The sequence below is a fragment of the Atta cephalotes genome (genome assembly GCF_000143395.1).
Source record: "Atta cephalotes unplaced genomic scaffold scaffold00070, whole genome shotgun sequence".
Classification (NCBI taxonomy): Eukaryota; Metazoa; Arthropoda; class Insecta; order Hymenoptera; family Formicidae; genus Atta; species Atta cephalotes.
Window position 1 is genome coordinate 947,192 of NW_012130134.1, and position 13,948 is coordinate 961,139.

A 13,948-nucleotide genomic window follows, 5' to 3' on the forward strand; every position below is an offset into this window, starting at 1 on the left:
TATATATATATATATATATATATATATATATATCTAAAATCATAAAAAAATCATAAATATATATATATATATATATATGATTTTTTGACGGACATACATAAATAATGATATTTTTGAAGTTTGAATCTATTTTATCGCGATCTATTTTATCACTATTTGACAGATTAGAAGCCTATTTATATAATTTTAATCATATGTTAATTGCAACACAATTGCACAAAAATCCTCTTCTTACTTTTCTTACATAATATTATGATTTTAGTATGGTATCTTTCTTTTTCATATTAATAATGTGATTGATACTGTAACGTATGCTGTGTAAGCGCTCCGTGTCGGTTTGTTTAGAGTCTACATATTTTTATTTATTATGACTTGATGTTTTCTTCTCAACAATTCTTGTTAGGTCAATGAATGGAAATAACTCGTTTTACTTGTAACGAAGTTACTAGTTACAAGTTACAAGTTTTTGGATAACTTTACTAGTAACTGCGTTATTTTTTTTGTTAACGGTAACATAGTTACATTTTTTTGGTAACTGTAACGAACTTTACAGTTACTTTTAACGTTACGATTGGACATGGTTCAATCAGACACAATCTACTCATAACGCTTGAGACTAGAAAGTCCCTAGGCACTCGTCTGCTGTGATTGATGTTTTCAATTTAAAAAAAAATAACAAAAAAGTAGTGAAGACTTATTTTTTCAAATAACTATAACGAGTTACTTTAAAAAATCGGCAACTAATAATTGTAGTTATTTTATTTACTCGGTAACGAGTAACTGTAAGTTGTTATTTTTAAAAAGTAATTTTCCATTCCCTGTTAATTAGTAGTAATCCGAGCCTATGTCATGACTTCATTAATAAGTATATTTGACAATTACTTTTTATTATTAACGTATTAAAGAGGTCCGGAATAAGGATCGAAACGTATACATTGTTTTAATGAATATTTCATATACGTCGTTATGCAATATCGGCTTGTTAAATAATTTAATTTCATTGAAATTACCATTTTGACATCGAATCGATATTGATTCGATAAACTATTTCTCGTTAAGACATATCCAATAATGATAATGTTATTGATACACTGAAAAAAAAATTGGTTGCTGCAATAATTAAAATAGTAAAATATGGCATAGCATTTTTATACGGCTGCAGCAATCAATTTTTGGTTGTAGCAGCAAATTTTTAGTTGCGTTAGCCTAATCATACTGATATTGCGGATAGACTAAAAATTTACTGCTACAATCAAAAACTGATTGCTGCAACCATATAAAAATGCCATATTTCACTATCTAAATTGTTGCAGCAATCAATCTTTTCTTTCAGTGTACATATAAAAAATGGGATATAAAAAATGGGTACATATAAAAAAAGGATTATAGTGTTGTGAAACTTTGCGAAAAATAATCGCAGCAGCTTACATTTTTTTTTTAAATTAAAAGGGAAGGTTCGAATTTTATGGCGCTACAAACGGCATCCTACCAAAAATTGTAACAAATCCGCGCATAAATTTGATGATTTTTAATATGATAAACATGTTTTCATGTTTGTCTTTTAATTTAAAAAAAAATGCAAGCTGCTGCGATTATTTTTAGAGATTACAATAAAAGGGCACTTTAAACTTAAGCTTCATAGCATTTTAAATTAAAAAAAATTCGTTATCCTACGATAATTTTTCGCAAAGTTATCATTAATCAAATTTGACTAACTTTTTTGCTCTAAATTTTTCTATGCCATAATTTTTTTGAGCAGTATACATACATATATTTATATAAACTAATTAAAAACTTACATATATGTTATATATCCATATGTATGTATAATATTTAACAATTTCACAATTATTTAATTATTAATCTTTTTGCTAAATCTAATTTTTATGTTTTTTTATAAAAATTATAAAATTTGTTTTTTATATAAAAATAATATTATTACAATTTAATTTATATACTTATATAATTTATATAATTAATTAAAACGTTAATTTTTATAAATATTAAATTAATAAATGGTAAATGAATTTTCGAATAATTGTGCAAGATCCTCCTCTGACTGTTCACGTGGCGCGTTTTTCGTCATACGATACTAGAAGAAAAAAGGAGATAAATTTTAATGATTTTTAATGGGGTTTTTACCTAGACAAATGTATTGATCATTATACTACATTTTATATTAATTATGTGTAAGTTTTCTATTTAATAAAGAATATATGCACTGAATGTTATTTACCTGAGGTAAAGTGTCTCGAACTAACGTAGGAATATCTTCTTTTCTGAAACCGAGTTCTTTCAAACCGTTTTCGATTTTCATAATATACATATATTCCCTTATAACATCGGCCAAAATTTTGCCTGCATCAGCCTGCTTAGCATTTTTAACATCCGCTCCGAGTAATTTTGCAGCTTCCAGATTTTTTTCTGGACATGCGCTTCCGATGAAGGAAAACACTGCTGGTGCGGTTATCACCACGGATAGACCGTGAGGAATTAGGTCATATTCTTTGGTGTATCCCTTAAATATAGTAAAAATTCAATAAAAAAAAATCAAAGAATTTTAAATAATTAAATATATAACAATTATTTACTACTAATTAACTAATAATTAATAATTAATAAACTAGAGCTAGGAAGATATAGTATATAATTTTACAAATGTATTCTAAATAAGAGATAAAGTGTGTGGAGATTTCTCTCGAGAAAGGGAGAAGAGAGAAGTCATATTTTTATATTGCTATTTGGAAAGCTATTGTAATCAAATATTTTTCTATTTTTTAAAGAAAAATTGCTTGAATATTTGCGATAAATATATAGAAGTTTAAATATAAATTAAATTTTGTATTTAAGTAAATATAGATTATTATTGATTATAAAAAGAGTACAAAAATTCAAGTTCTTAATTTACCTTTGATCGGAAACTTCGAACATTTCCACTTATAGAATACGAAAGTCCATGACAAAGATGAACACCAGCATTTCCGAAAGCAACACTTACCATTGTACTTGCTAAATGCATATTACTTCTCGCTTCCAAGTCTTCTTGATTATAAACTGCTCGCTCAAAGTATCTATATAAAAAATTACATGTTCATTTATGAATAAACAATATTTATTAAAAAAAAATAGGTTTTGGAAAATTAAACTACGTAGTTTCTTTGAATCCAGTTATTTTGAAACAAAAAAATTTTTAATGTTTCTCAACATTTTTTTCAATTTTATGAGATAAGTTACATTTAATTTATGTCATATTGATGGAAAATTAAGATGATATCAAAAATTTTTAAGTTTCCATATTTGAAAAACAGTTTTTGCTTTTGTAAAATTAATGTAATTATTTTGAAATCAATTGGAATAACGCTTTATATTTTAATATGATTTTGTAATTTTACTTTTACTTGATAAAAATTAACTTATTATTTATCTGGAAATCCCTGGTTCAAAATATATACGCAGATAGTGAATATGCAATTTTGCATAAGTAATTGACTGATTAATTACTTGCGAATAATTTGGAGAGTATATCGCGCCCAGACATCGCTAATAGGATTGCTACCTTGATAAGCTGGTCTCAAAATTGGATTTGTTGGACATGGTCTCTCTGTATAGGGTAACGCTGTGAAAGATTCCAAAGCGTGACAGAACACATCGAAACCGGCGTAAGCATATACTCTCTCCGGCAAAGTCAGAGTATGCTTGGGATCGATGAGTCCTATTGTAGGACATAGAGATCTGTAATAAAATAGTTGATAAATTAATATTTTTTTATATCTTCTTTCTATCCAATGATTTATACTGAATGAACTTCTTTCTATCCAATGATTACCTGTTAGCGATCCCTGCTTTGAGCTTTAGCGGTCGATAATCGAAAATAGATATTCCATTTATTTCAGAACCGGTACCGGAGGTTGTCGGAATGGTGATAAGTGGTTTCAGAGGTACTTGGATTGCTTTATTTTTTCCGAGCGGTGCGCTTACGTAATCCAAAAGTTCGGCTTTTGGATCGCAACTATATAGATTTGCCGCTTTACAAGTATCCATCACGGAACCACCACCAATCTGCGAATTAACAATAAAAAAAATAATATATAATTATATAATAATAATAATAATAATATATTTTATTAATTATTACATATAATAGAAATAAAGATTTATTTAATGATATATTGTAATATAACATATAATTGATACAAAAAGAGAATATAATTTAATTTATATACACTGAAAAAAAAATATAGTTAATTTTAATAAATATTTAGTTCAATATTGCTTCAACTAAACATTTTCTTATAAATAATTATTTGTTCAGAAAAAAAAAGATTGTTAAATCAAATTAACATTTCTTGTATCAAATAAATATATCTTTATATTTAATAAATATTTAGTTAGCAATATTCAACTAAATATTTGTCAAAATTAACTATATTTTTTTCAGTGTAGATATATATTTTACAAAGAACGTGATAGTATTAATGTTCTTTCTTCTATCGCGTTTCTTGCATACGTACCGCTACAAAAGCGTCAAAATTTTCACGCTTGGCAAAATTGATCGAATCTTGAACGCTTTCTTCATTTGGTTCCACTCGTACTCGATCGTAAATTTTGAATTGAACCCCATATTTAGAAAGACTGTCAATAGCAGTTTTTACAGGGGTTAAGTTCCTCAAATTATGATCAGTCATTAGACATGTTTTCTTTGCTCTTAAATTTTGTATGTCCATTCCTAATTCTCTTGTTACTCCTACTCCATATCGCATCGTAGAACAGGCTATCTAAAATTTCACATAATTTTTAATAATTAATATTATACATAAATTACGACATTATCACATTTTAATTGTCGAACGTTTCAGTGATATAAAGAAAAGAGTAAATTACTGAATTCAAGAATTATGCTTAAAAAATTTTTGGTTTCATATTTGTGAGATACATGTATTGTTTTTTGTATATATAATCAATAGAATTTAATTTTTAAAATAGTGATGGTGAGAGGGAGGGAGAGAGAGAGGGAGAAAGAGAGATATTTTACTATATCTAATAATCTTTAAATAATAATCTCTAATTTTACGAAATAGTTTTGTTAAAATCTGTTGTTGCACCTATATTTAGATTATTAGGAAATGTGGCATTGAATATGGTTGCTATAAACACGTTATCTTAACTGAATGCATAACGTATGTGAGAGATTTTTTATTTTACAATCGCGGAGTCTATGATAAAATCAATGTATTTAACATATTAACATGTTTTAAGGAGAATTCTTATAAATAGTTTCCTTGTCTTTATAAATTTTGTCTATACAAATTTTACCTCGAAAGCATATTCCTTATCAGTCTTAATATTTGCTGCAGCGCTTCGTATTTTTCCATGATCCCATACGCTAGTAGCTCCTGGATTTCCGTGCGCTGGACATATGCATCTAAAAATCCAGAACAGTTTAATTTTCACGGTCAATATACTTCTATTCTTTCATTCAAATAAACCCATCGAAAAATTGTCATCGAACTAATTTGCGCTACTTTATTTTATTTTGTGATAGATTGTCATTGATGTTACATCACTGATGTTTTCATTCTCATATTTCTTACGTTTCTTATATAATATTTTTACAAAATACAGGTGAAAATTATTTCCACTGCTTTAATAACATAAAGCAGGATTCTAAATGTACTTGTGTTTACTTATAACTTTTTAAGAAGGAAGGTAAATAAAAGTATAACAAAGATGATCTTTTGATGTAAGGATTGTTGCGAGAACTAATTTTAATTGTAAAAACTCAAATATTCTTTCTGTAGCAATTATTATATATTTAATTTTAAGTAATATTTATTTATTAATTATAGCACGATCACTTAGTTCTCTTTATTTTAATTTAAAAACATAATGTATATTTTTGTATAAAATTTATCATATTAATTGATCTACGATAGAGACCGTAATCACAAAACATTTGGCGATTTATTTGATTACATTGCTATATTAATTTTTTAAATTAATTTCCAAATAAAAATTATACTGTAAGTTTACTTACGACTGGGATGAAATGACTTGCAGAAGTTCAATAACGCGTCGCCTCGGCAACATTTTAAATACTTGTTAGGAATGATTGTCTAAAAAAAATAGCAAAACAGCAGTGGTAGAAACAAATTTTAACTGGTCTTTTGAAAATATTGTGGGGTGATGTTCTCGACAAACTCTCGTGCTGTACTCTTGTTTTGGTATTACGACCGGTTCATATTCCCCTTTCTTCCACTGGCTGTTTACCAATTAAGCTTTTGATGAAATGGCTCTGTTATCCATGTGTTCGTATTCATATATGAACAAGGTTTTATCAATATCAATATTAATAGAATTATGTTTTGTAGTGCTACTTTCTATCATTCAATTTAAAAGATCATTTCCGAAATTTCGATGTTTAAAGCAAAAATTTAAATTAAATGAAATTCATATATTGAATTGAAATGATTACAAAAAGAACGTTACAAAAGAAATAAATATTATAAATATTACAAATATAAATATTATAAATATTATAAATGTTACATTTCCATGATTATATTCAATCAAAATTTTATTTAAGGATCTAAGCTTCTAAAATAAATATTTGAAAAATGTTTCACAGCTTAGAATTTTTAGAATTTATTTAAATAAATTTCTAAAGATACAAATTTATTTATAAAAATTTGAGCAGCTCTATTGATAATTGAAAGTTTAACGAAAACTTTATTGACTGAACGATAAATTTAATAAATTTTATAAATTATTAATTTTGAAGTTATATACAATAATAGATTAGAGAATTTTTTTACAAAAATAACTACTAAATGTTTAATCTAATTTTTTAAATTATAACTTTACTTAAAACAAGATAATGTCGGCTCCAAGACAATATAATTTACATTCAATATGACGTATTTTTTATGTAATATTATGAAACAGTTACTTACAGTTTTTTATCAATAGAATTTTTCAATAATTAGTTCTGGAATACCTTGAATAAATAGTACAGTGCAAAAAATTAATGCGCTATGAGTCTGATTTTGATCGATTATTCTTATTTTTTTTGCACAAAATTATCGTTGATTCTTGTTGTGATAGAAGTTATTCAATCGAACTTATTCACGTCATCTATTTCTACAAGTATACTTTCTGTTATATACGTTTTTATATTGAATCTTGATTGAATATTAATCACTTCTACAAATTTTATAAATGAAATATTATATTTTTTTCGAATCCCAATATTAATCTTCAAGACTTTTGACATATTTTTTTTAACATTAATGTTCGTCCTTTTTTTTTGTAGCATACTGAAGTTGGATTTTTTATTTCTTTTATTATTTTTTTTAAATCAACTCGATCGAAAATTCGAATTTGATTCTAAATAAAATTTTATTAAAACGATTTTATTAAAACGATTTATTATTTATGTATATATATATATATATATATATGTGTGTGTGTATAATATATATAATAGAGATGTGCATAGCGACATAACGTACGTACAAAGTATTAATTTCAACGTAAATTTTTGAATTCTCACTGAATGAAGACATCGTCACCATAATTATTGTTTTATTGTTGGCATATATTACTATGACTGGACATCCTACAGGAAGCTCTCTCGTTTCGTATAAAATTTTACATCTGTCATATATAATTCTCTCATCACCGACTACCAATTATAGACATGCTTTATGTCTAATTAACGCAATATTATTATTATTATTACATTTCATCTTCATTTGATTAAATACGTGCTTCTTAGACAGTACTGCTTTTCTTCGAATTGTTCTCCAAATTTCGCTACTTAATCAAGTAAAACTGTTAGTTGAGCTTATAAATAAGTACATTGTTGTATTTTTTTGTAACTCTACTTTTTGTAAAAAATAATCTAATTTTTCATTGTTTCTTACAAAAGCTACATATTTATATATGGTTGTAACGCAGTACTGCAGTTATATATCTAAGATATATTATAACTATTCGTTATTTTAAGATATATAACTATTTCTATCAGGCATCTTTGAGTTAATAATATAACAATAAACGTTTATTAACCACGTATTTTATGTCAACTTTGAGGGCACGACAAAGCCTAGAAGAAAAATATTACGATCAATCGTATTCCTTTCTAAGAGGTTGAATTAAATACTCAGTTATATTCTTTTAATCAAAACGAATCAATTTACCAACAGGATTATATATTATGAATTACGTGGTCAAAAAAATCTGCCTAATTATTCTCATCGGCTTCGTCGTTAGAATAACAGTCTGAGAACTTCTCTTGATTCGCGAGAACAGCGCAAAATGATTTTCTACGATTCGTTGTTCACAACCAACCATCGGTAGATTGCCCAGTAATGGGTCAATTAATTAATCAGGAGATAAGTTCTCTTATACACTCTCTGGTACGATTTTATCGTAATGGAAGGTACTGCTCGAGTAGAAGCTACCGCGTTTTGGCATGTGAGGCGTTGCTATTTCCTCCTGTAAAGGTTTATATACCAAACCGCAGTTTTTGTTGTCAACTAGACCTTGACGAAGGATCATGGGTGGCCTGATAACAGGACCTCGTCCTCGTTTATTCGCCAAGCAGCAGGCAAGACGAGCTACCAACAAAAAGATTACCAGAACAGATAGAACAGTACCGGAAATCAACCAAATTTTGAAACCCGGTTTCCAGTTGTACCAAGTGTGATATTGAGTGGTAACTGCGAAGTCTGCATCGTATTCTTGATCTTCCGTTAATCGCGGCTCATCGATATGTTGCATGCCGTGATCGATGTTGAGTTTCTACAATAAACGCATCCAGCATTATTATTTTAATTTAGGAAATAATATAATAAATTATAAAAATTAAAAATTATATTAAAAGAAATAAATAATTGAATATAAAAAAATATTTCTAAAACATATATCAAAGGACATTCTTTATTATCGTTTTACCTCATTGTTGTCAAGCTCATGTTTCAATAAAGGATCGGAGTCTTCTACAATATCAATATTTAGAAGAATATCTTTTTGTGTGCCTTTGCCAGGAGGTGATCTTGCTGGTGGACCGTCATCGATTCCATCGCAAATTATCTTCGCTAAATCTGTCCACTGATTGACGTCCATAAAATTATCAATATCTTCAATATCGTCATATTTATCATTGATAAGTCTATAAAAACATGATAGATTGAGAGATGTTCTCTATAAAATTTAACTGACGACTAATCTTGAATACTCACTCAAGTACCTCTGTAGGTGCAACACCACGATCGGTAAGCCATTGCACAGATTCAGTGAATTCAGCATCACAATCTAAAGGATTATGCGACAAATCCAGACCAGTGAGATGTGGTGTGGCTCTCAGTTCCTCAACGGTGATTCGTCGTAGAAGATTACCACGAACCGACAAAAATCTAAACAAGAGCGAAAATGTGAGATACATTGATCAGTGAATCTTTTGACATCATAATACACTGATCAATGAATATCTTGATTACAATGTCATAGAATAATTTTGTTTATAATACAGAAGATATGTTGCAAAATATTAAAAAAAGATTATATTTAAAATTATCCTCAATACAACAATTCACGAGGAAGAACACAGAATTTTTTAAGTACCGAAGAGTCTTCAATGGTACTCTAGCTTCACTCCAAACGCGTTCGAGGTTGCATCGGCTCACGTCCAATTTGGTGAGGCTTGGAAGATCTAGGAACGGCGTCACTTGTAATGTTCTCAATGGATTACGAGCGAGGTTCAGTTTGTTCAAATTTATGGCGCCGCGGAACATATTGGGTCGGAGAGCATTGATGTTATTATCGGACAAATCCAGTTCACGAAGAGACGAAAGATTATCCAGGAATCCATCGGGTAAGGCAGATAGACGATTCTTTGCTAGCTTTAATCGAGTCAATGCCGGCATTTCGTCGAACGTTCCAGATTTGAGGTTGTCCAGACCACAATTCGCGCATTCGAAACGGGTAATGCTGTTAAATTAAAACTATTATTGCGATATACATATATAGATTAATTTATTTGGTTCTTAAAATAAAATGGCACATGATATATTTACCTGAACGTATTAAATTGCAAGTCATAAGTTTTAAAAACTGGCAGAATTTGCAAACCGGGGTTGTCGTTCATCAGTAGAACCTGTAGTCTTGGATTAGACTTGAAATGATGCTCAGTTAATAAGGAAAGCTTATTATCACTGATATCCAAATATTGTAATTGCTCGAGCTTGCTGAAGGCATGCTGGTGGATTCTCTTCAAATTATTTGATTTGACATATAATTGATCTAATAGTGGTACGCCTTCTAGATCATCTTTACCGATTACCTTAATTTTGTTTCTTGAGGCATCGAGCATCGTCAGTTTCGAGGAACTTATGGTGGCCAACGTTGATAGATTATTTCCTAAAAATAATTTTTTCTATATCAATGAATTTCTCAACGGTTAAAAAATCTTACAGTTTGCTCATTAGATGATAACTAATTAAATTAAAATTTATCATTTCTGTTAAATTCAATTAAGCATTTATAATTTTAATTATTGTGTACTGATAAATAATGATTCACGTTGTCATTCTTTACCAGCGACACGAAGAATTTGAACGTATTTATCAACAAATAGATCGATCGGGATTTCATCCAGGATATTATCCGAAAGGTCCACTTCCATGAGTTGGTCCAGCGAGTCAAAGATCATGCTGTCAATTTCTCTTAGCCGATTGCCACGTAAATTGATGAAATTGAGGCTGTGCATCTTGGAGAAGGCGGTGCGTTTCAGCCGTATTATTCCATTGTTTGAAAAATCGAAATCAGTGACCGAAGGTGCGTGCAACAGATAATGCTTCGACTTAGAATCATGCATGTGCTTAAGCGGATTACCGGCGATCGTGAGCAGGCTGAGTTGCGTATTGTTCTGGAAAGTGTTCGGGTGGATGTCTTGCAAACCATTGCGTGTCAAGTTTACGGCGAATAGGTACGTGATGCCATTGAAGGCCGTACGATCTAGCTCGACTATGCGTGTGTCGACAATAGTGATGGATTCCACATGCTGAAGACCGCGAGCACGCAGGGCGTTCGGTCCCAGTCGGATTTCGCCGGCGTTTTCGATGCGCAAATGAGCAATACTTGATCCAAAGGACTGCTCATTTACCAGTTTAGTGCATCTATAGATAGTAAATAGAAAAGAATGGGAATAATTAATGGAAAATTTGTATACTTAAGTGGCAAGATGACGTCTTAATGACGTCTCATTGACGTAAAAGACGTCACTTTTGTCTACTTGACTGATTCTATTTAGCTACATTGTAAAATATGCAGTATTTAAATATTTACATTTAAAACAACTCTGCAAAATAACTATTTATATAATAGCAAAAATATTTCAATATTAAAAGTTTTACCGTTTAAATTTAAATACATATTTTGTTTATTAGAAAAGTTTAAAACTAAATCTTTATATCTAAAAAGAATATTTTAAAAATGGAGACAAAAGTAAAATATTTTAATATTTTAAAATTAAACACTTTTTTTTTAGTGTATGTTATATTCTAAAAATATGGATATTGATTTAATATCATCATGGTGTTTATATAATTTTCACTTATATTAATACCAACATGATAATCTAATATATAGATTTCAAATATACATCATATTGGTATCAATACCAGAGTGAGGATTATATTAACCGCATGCTGTTAAATCCACATTCATATTTTTTAGAATGTAACTACTTAGCGATTGTCATCTCTAATATTAGACAAATTATAATTAATCTTTTGTTCGATTTAAATTCGATCGTTTTGCAGAAGACCATGACTTTGTTATATATAACTAATTATATATAACTAATATTAAAATGTTAAAAAATTTATAAAGCATAAAGGAAGTCATTGTGACGTAAAAAAAAATATCAGAATAATTAAATAAAATCACAACTTAGATAACGTAATTTTTTTAATTATCTCATTTTATCGTTTGGGTCCTTGAACTTTACGAAAATGATAAAATTTTGTATTGAGATCGGAGTATTCATTTGATTTTTATTAACTCTTTATTAATGTAGAAAACTGTGTCGTATGATTGCGCTCTAAGTATTGTAGGAAGCTATCTACTCTTTATCTGCTGTCGCGCTAAGGGACATTATTCAGTTATATAATGATTCGATTAGAAACATACGTTGCAGTTGTTGCAGCGGCGTATTGCCCGGCGCATTTACAGTAATCAGGGCACTGTGTCATAACTTCTTCATCATCTTCCACCGGCAATAGGCCGTCATCCTCGTACTCTTCATCGCTGAAATCGTCATCATCGAAGTTTGCCTCGTCGTCGTCCTCGTAGGGCGTAGCTTCGAGTTTCTTCAATTCATTTTCCTTTAGAAGCGAATTTGATACATTCAGCTTGATTGGTTTAGAGGTCTTTCGGAAGTTTATGCTGTCCTTTTGTGCTTCGGCCTTGAAAGTCTTCGCCACCTCTTCCTGAATCTAAATAAATGTTTTTTTAATCGTTTGATTTCGTGTAGCTTAATTAAATAACAAAGCAAAAATCAAATTAAAACTGATCGTATTTCAGGATTCGATTTTTTAAATTATGTTTGAATTTTAAGAATTTTCTGTTTAATTGTAGATGTATTACAATATTTATGTTTATATATTGCAGTGATTGGAAAATGCAAGTAATTGGAAAATTTTTATCCACCATATTTAATAATTTGTTAGGCATAAGTTCAAAATAATTGAATTCTTTTTTATGTAGAAAGATATGATCGCGCTTATTTCACTAGAGATTGAAAAATGTTATATAAAATAATAAATGTTCTTCATATGAAAAAATCTTACTTTAGCATCGGTAGTTTCTTTGTCTAAAGTCTGGATCTCTTGCATCAGTATGTCCTTCACATTCGTGAAGGGTCTCGCGTAATCTACAAAGTTGCTTTTCGGTGTAGTTTTCGTAGATTCGACAGTCGTTTTATTTTCTGAACCGACTATTGGTGGCGAAACAGTTGATGCATCGATCGTAATAGTGGCAACCGCCAAGAAGATGGTCAGCAGCCAAGCTGCTGAGATCTCCATATTATGGCTTATTCTGAAAATAATCAATCTTCGTTATTTGATAGGATAAAGATTTTATATGCGATGTTTGCTCGTAGTTCTAGCGCAAAACAAAGATATTCGTGCTAATCAATTCTGACATCTTCATTATTATTTATTAATTGCAATCGTTCTTTTAGTTTATATACAAAAATAAAATAAAGTCTATATTTTATTACAATTTATATATATTTTTTCATATAATTAAATAATTAATTAAATACGATTTTAATCTTTCTTTAGAATTTTTATTTGTTTTGAAATTTTAAACAATAAGATTGGAAACAAGACCGTTTATGTTAAATATATTACTTTAAATATGAAGTGCCACTACGGTCTGAATGTTAAGATGTTGAATTATATATTCATATAAATGAATTAATTTCAGAAATGATAATTGCGTGCTGATATGGTTGTCGGACTTTCAACGCAATCAATCTGAAATATTAATAATTACGTAAGGTCTCGATAGTCTAAAGGCTTAGGACGGAATGCAAGAAATCCGGGTTCGACTCCCAACAGGCAATATTTTTCGCAATAAGATTATTACAGTTTTTTAAGATCAAATTTGAGAAATTTGGGGGGATTATTAATATTTCAGATTGATTGCGTTGAAAGTCCGACAATTATATCGGCAAGCAATTATCATTTCAGAAATTAATTCATTTATATGAATATATATAATAGTTCAATCTTAATATTCAGATCGTAGTGACGCTTAGTATTTAAAGTAATGTATTTGAAATTTTAATTTATAAGAATGCTTTAGTTTTACTTTTATTTTTTAAAATACTTTTTTTTATTTCTTAAAAAATAATTAAATAGCGATTTTTCTTAATACCATC

At 29.0% G+C, this 13,948-nt stretch overlaps 2 protein-coding genes across 3 annotated transcripts; both read right to left on the minus strand.

The window, feature by feature from the left end:
• Positions 1–2,008: 2,008 nt before the first annotated feature.
• Positions 2,009–6,087, minus strand: LOC105623996 (probable hydroxyacid-oxoacid transhydrogenase, mitochondrial). Of its 2 annotated transcripts, none has more exons than XM_012205367.1 (8): positions 6,038–6,087; positions 5,314–5,422; positions 4,512–4,775; positions 3,827–4,059; positions 3,502–3,732; positions 2,909–3,071; positions 2,237–2,518; positions 2,009–2,092 (listed from the first exon to the last, which is right to left on the minus strand). In XM_012205367.1, exons 1-8 carry the CDS (start codon positions 6,085–6,087, stop codon positions 2,009–2,011), a joined length of 1,416 nt encoding a protein of 471 aa, XP_012060757.1. The 2 variants fall into 2 exon arrangements, with proteins under 2 accessions (XP_012060757.1, XP_012060756.1); XM_012205366.1 differs by having other exon boundaries at positions 6,035–6,087.
• Positions 6,088–8,403: 2,316 nt separating this feature from the next.
• LOC105623997 lies at positions 8,404–13,085 on the minus strand. The gene is made up of 8 exons (XM_012205368.1): positions 12,852–13,085; positions 12,193–12,497; positions 10,597–11,177; positions 10,077–10,419; positions 9,625–9,990; positions 9,243–9,416; positions 8,956–9,172; positions 8,404–8,802 (listed from the first exon to the last, which is right to left on the minus strand). The coding sequence occupies exons 1-8, from the start codon at positions 13,083–13,085 to the stop codon at positions 8,404–8,406; spliced, it is 2,619 nt and encodes an 872-aa protein (XP_012060758.1).
• Between the last annotated feature and the right edge of the window lie 863 nt (positions 13,086–13,948).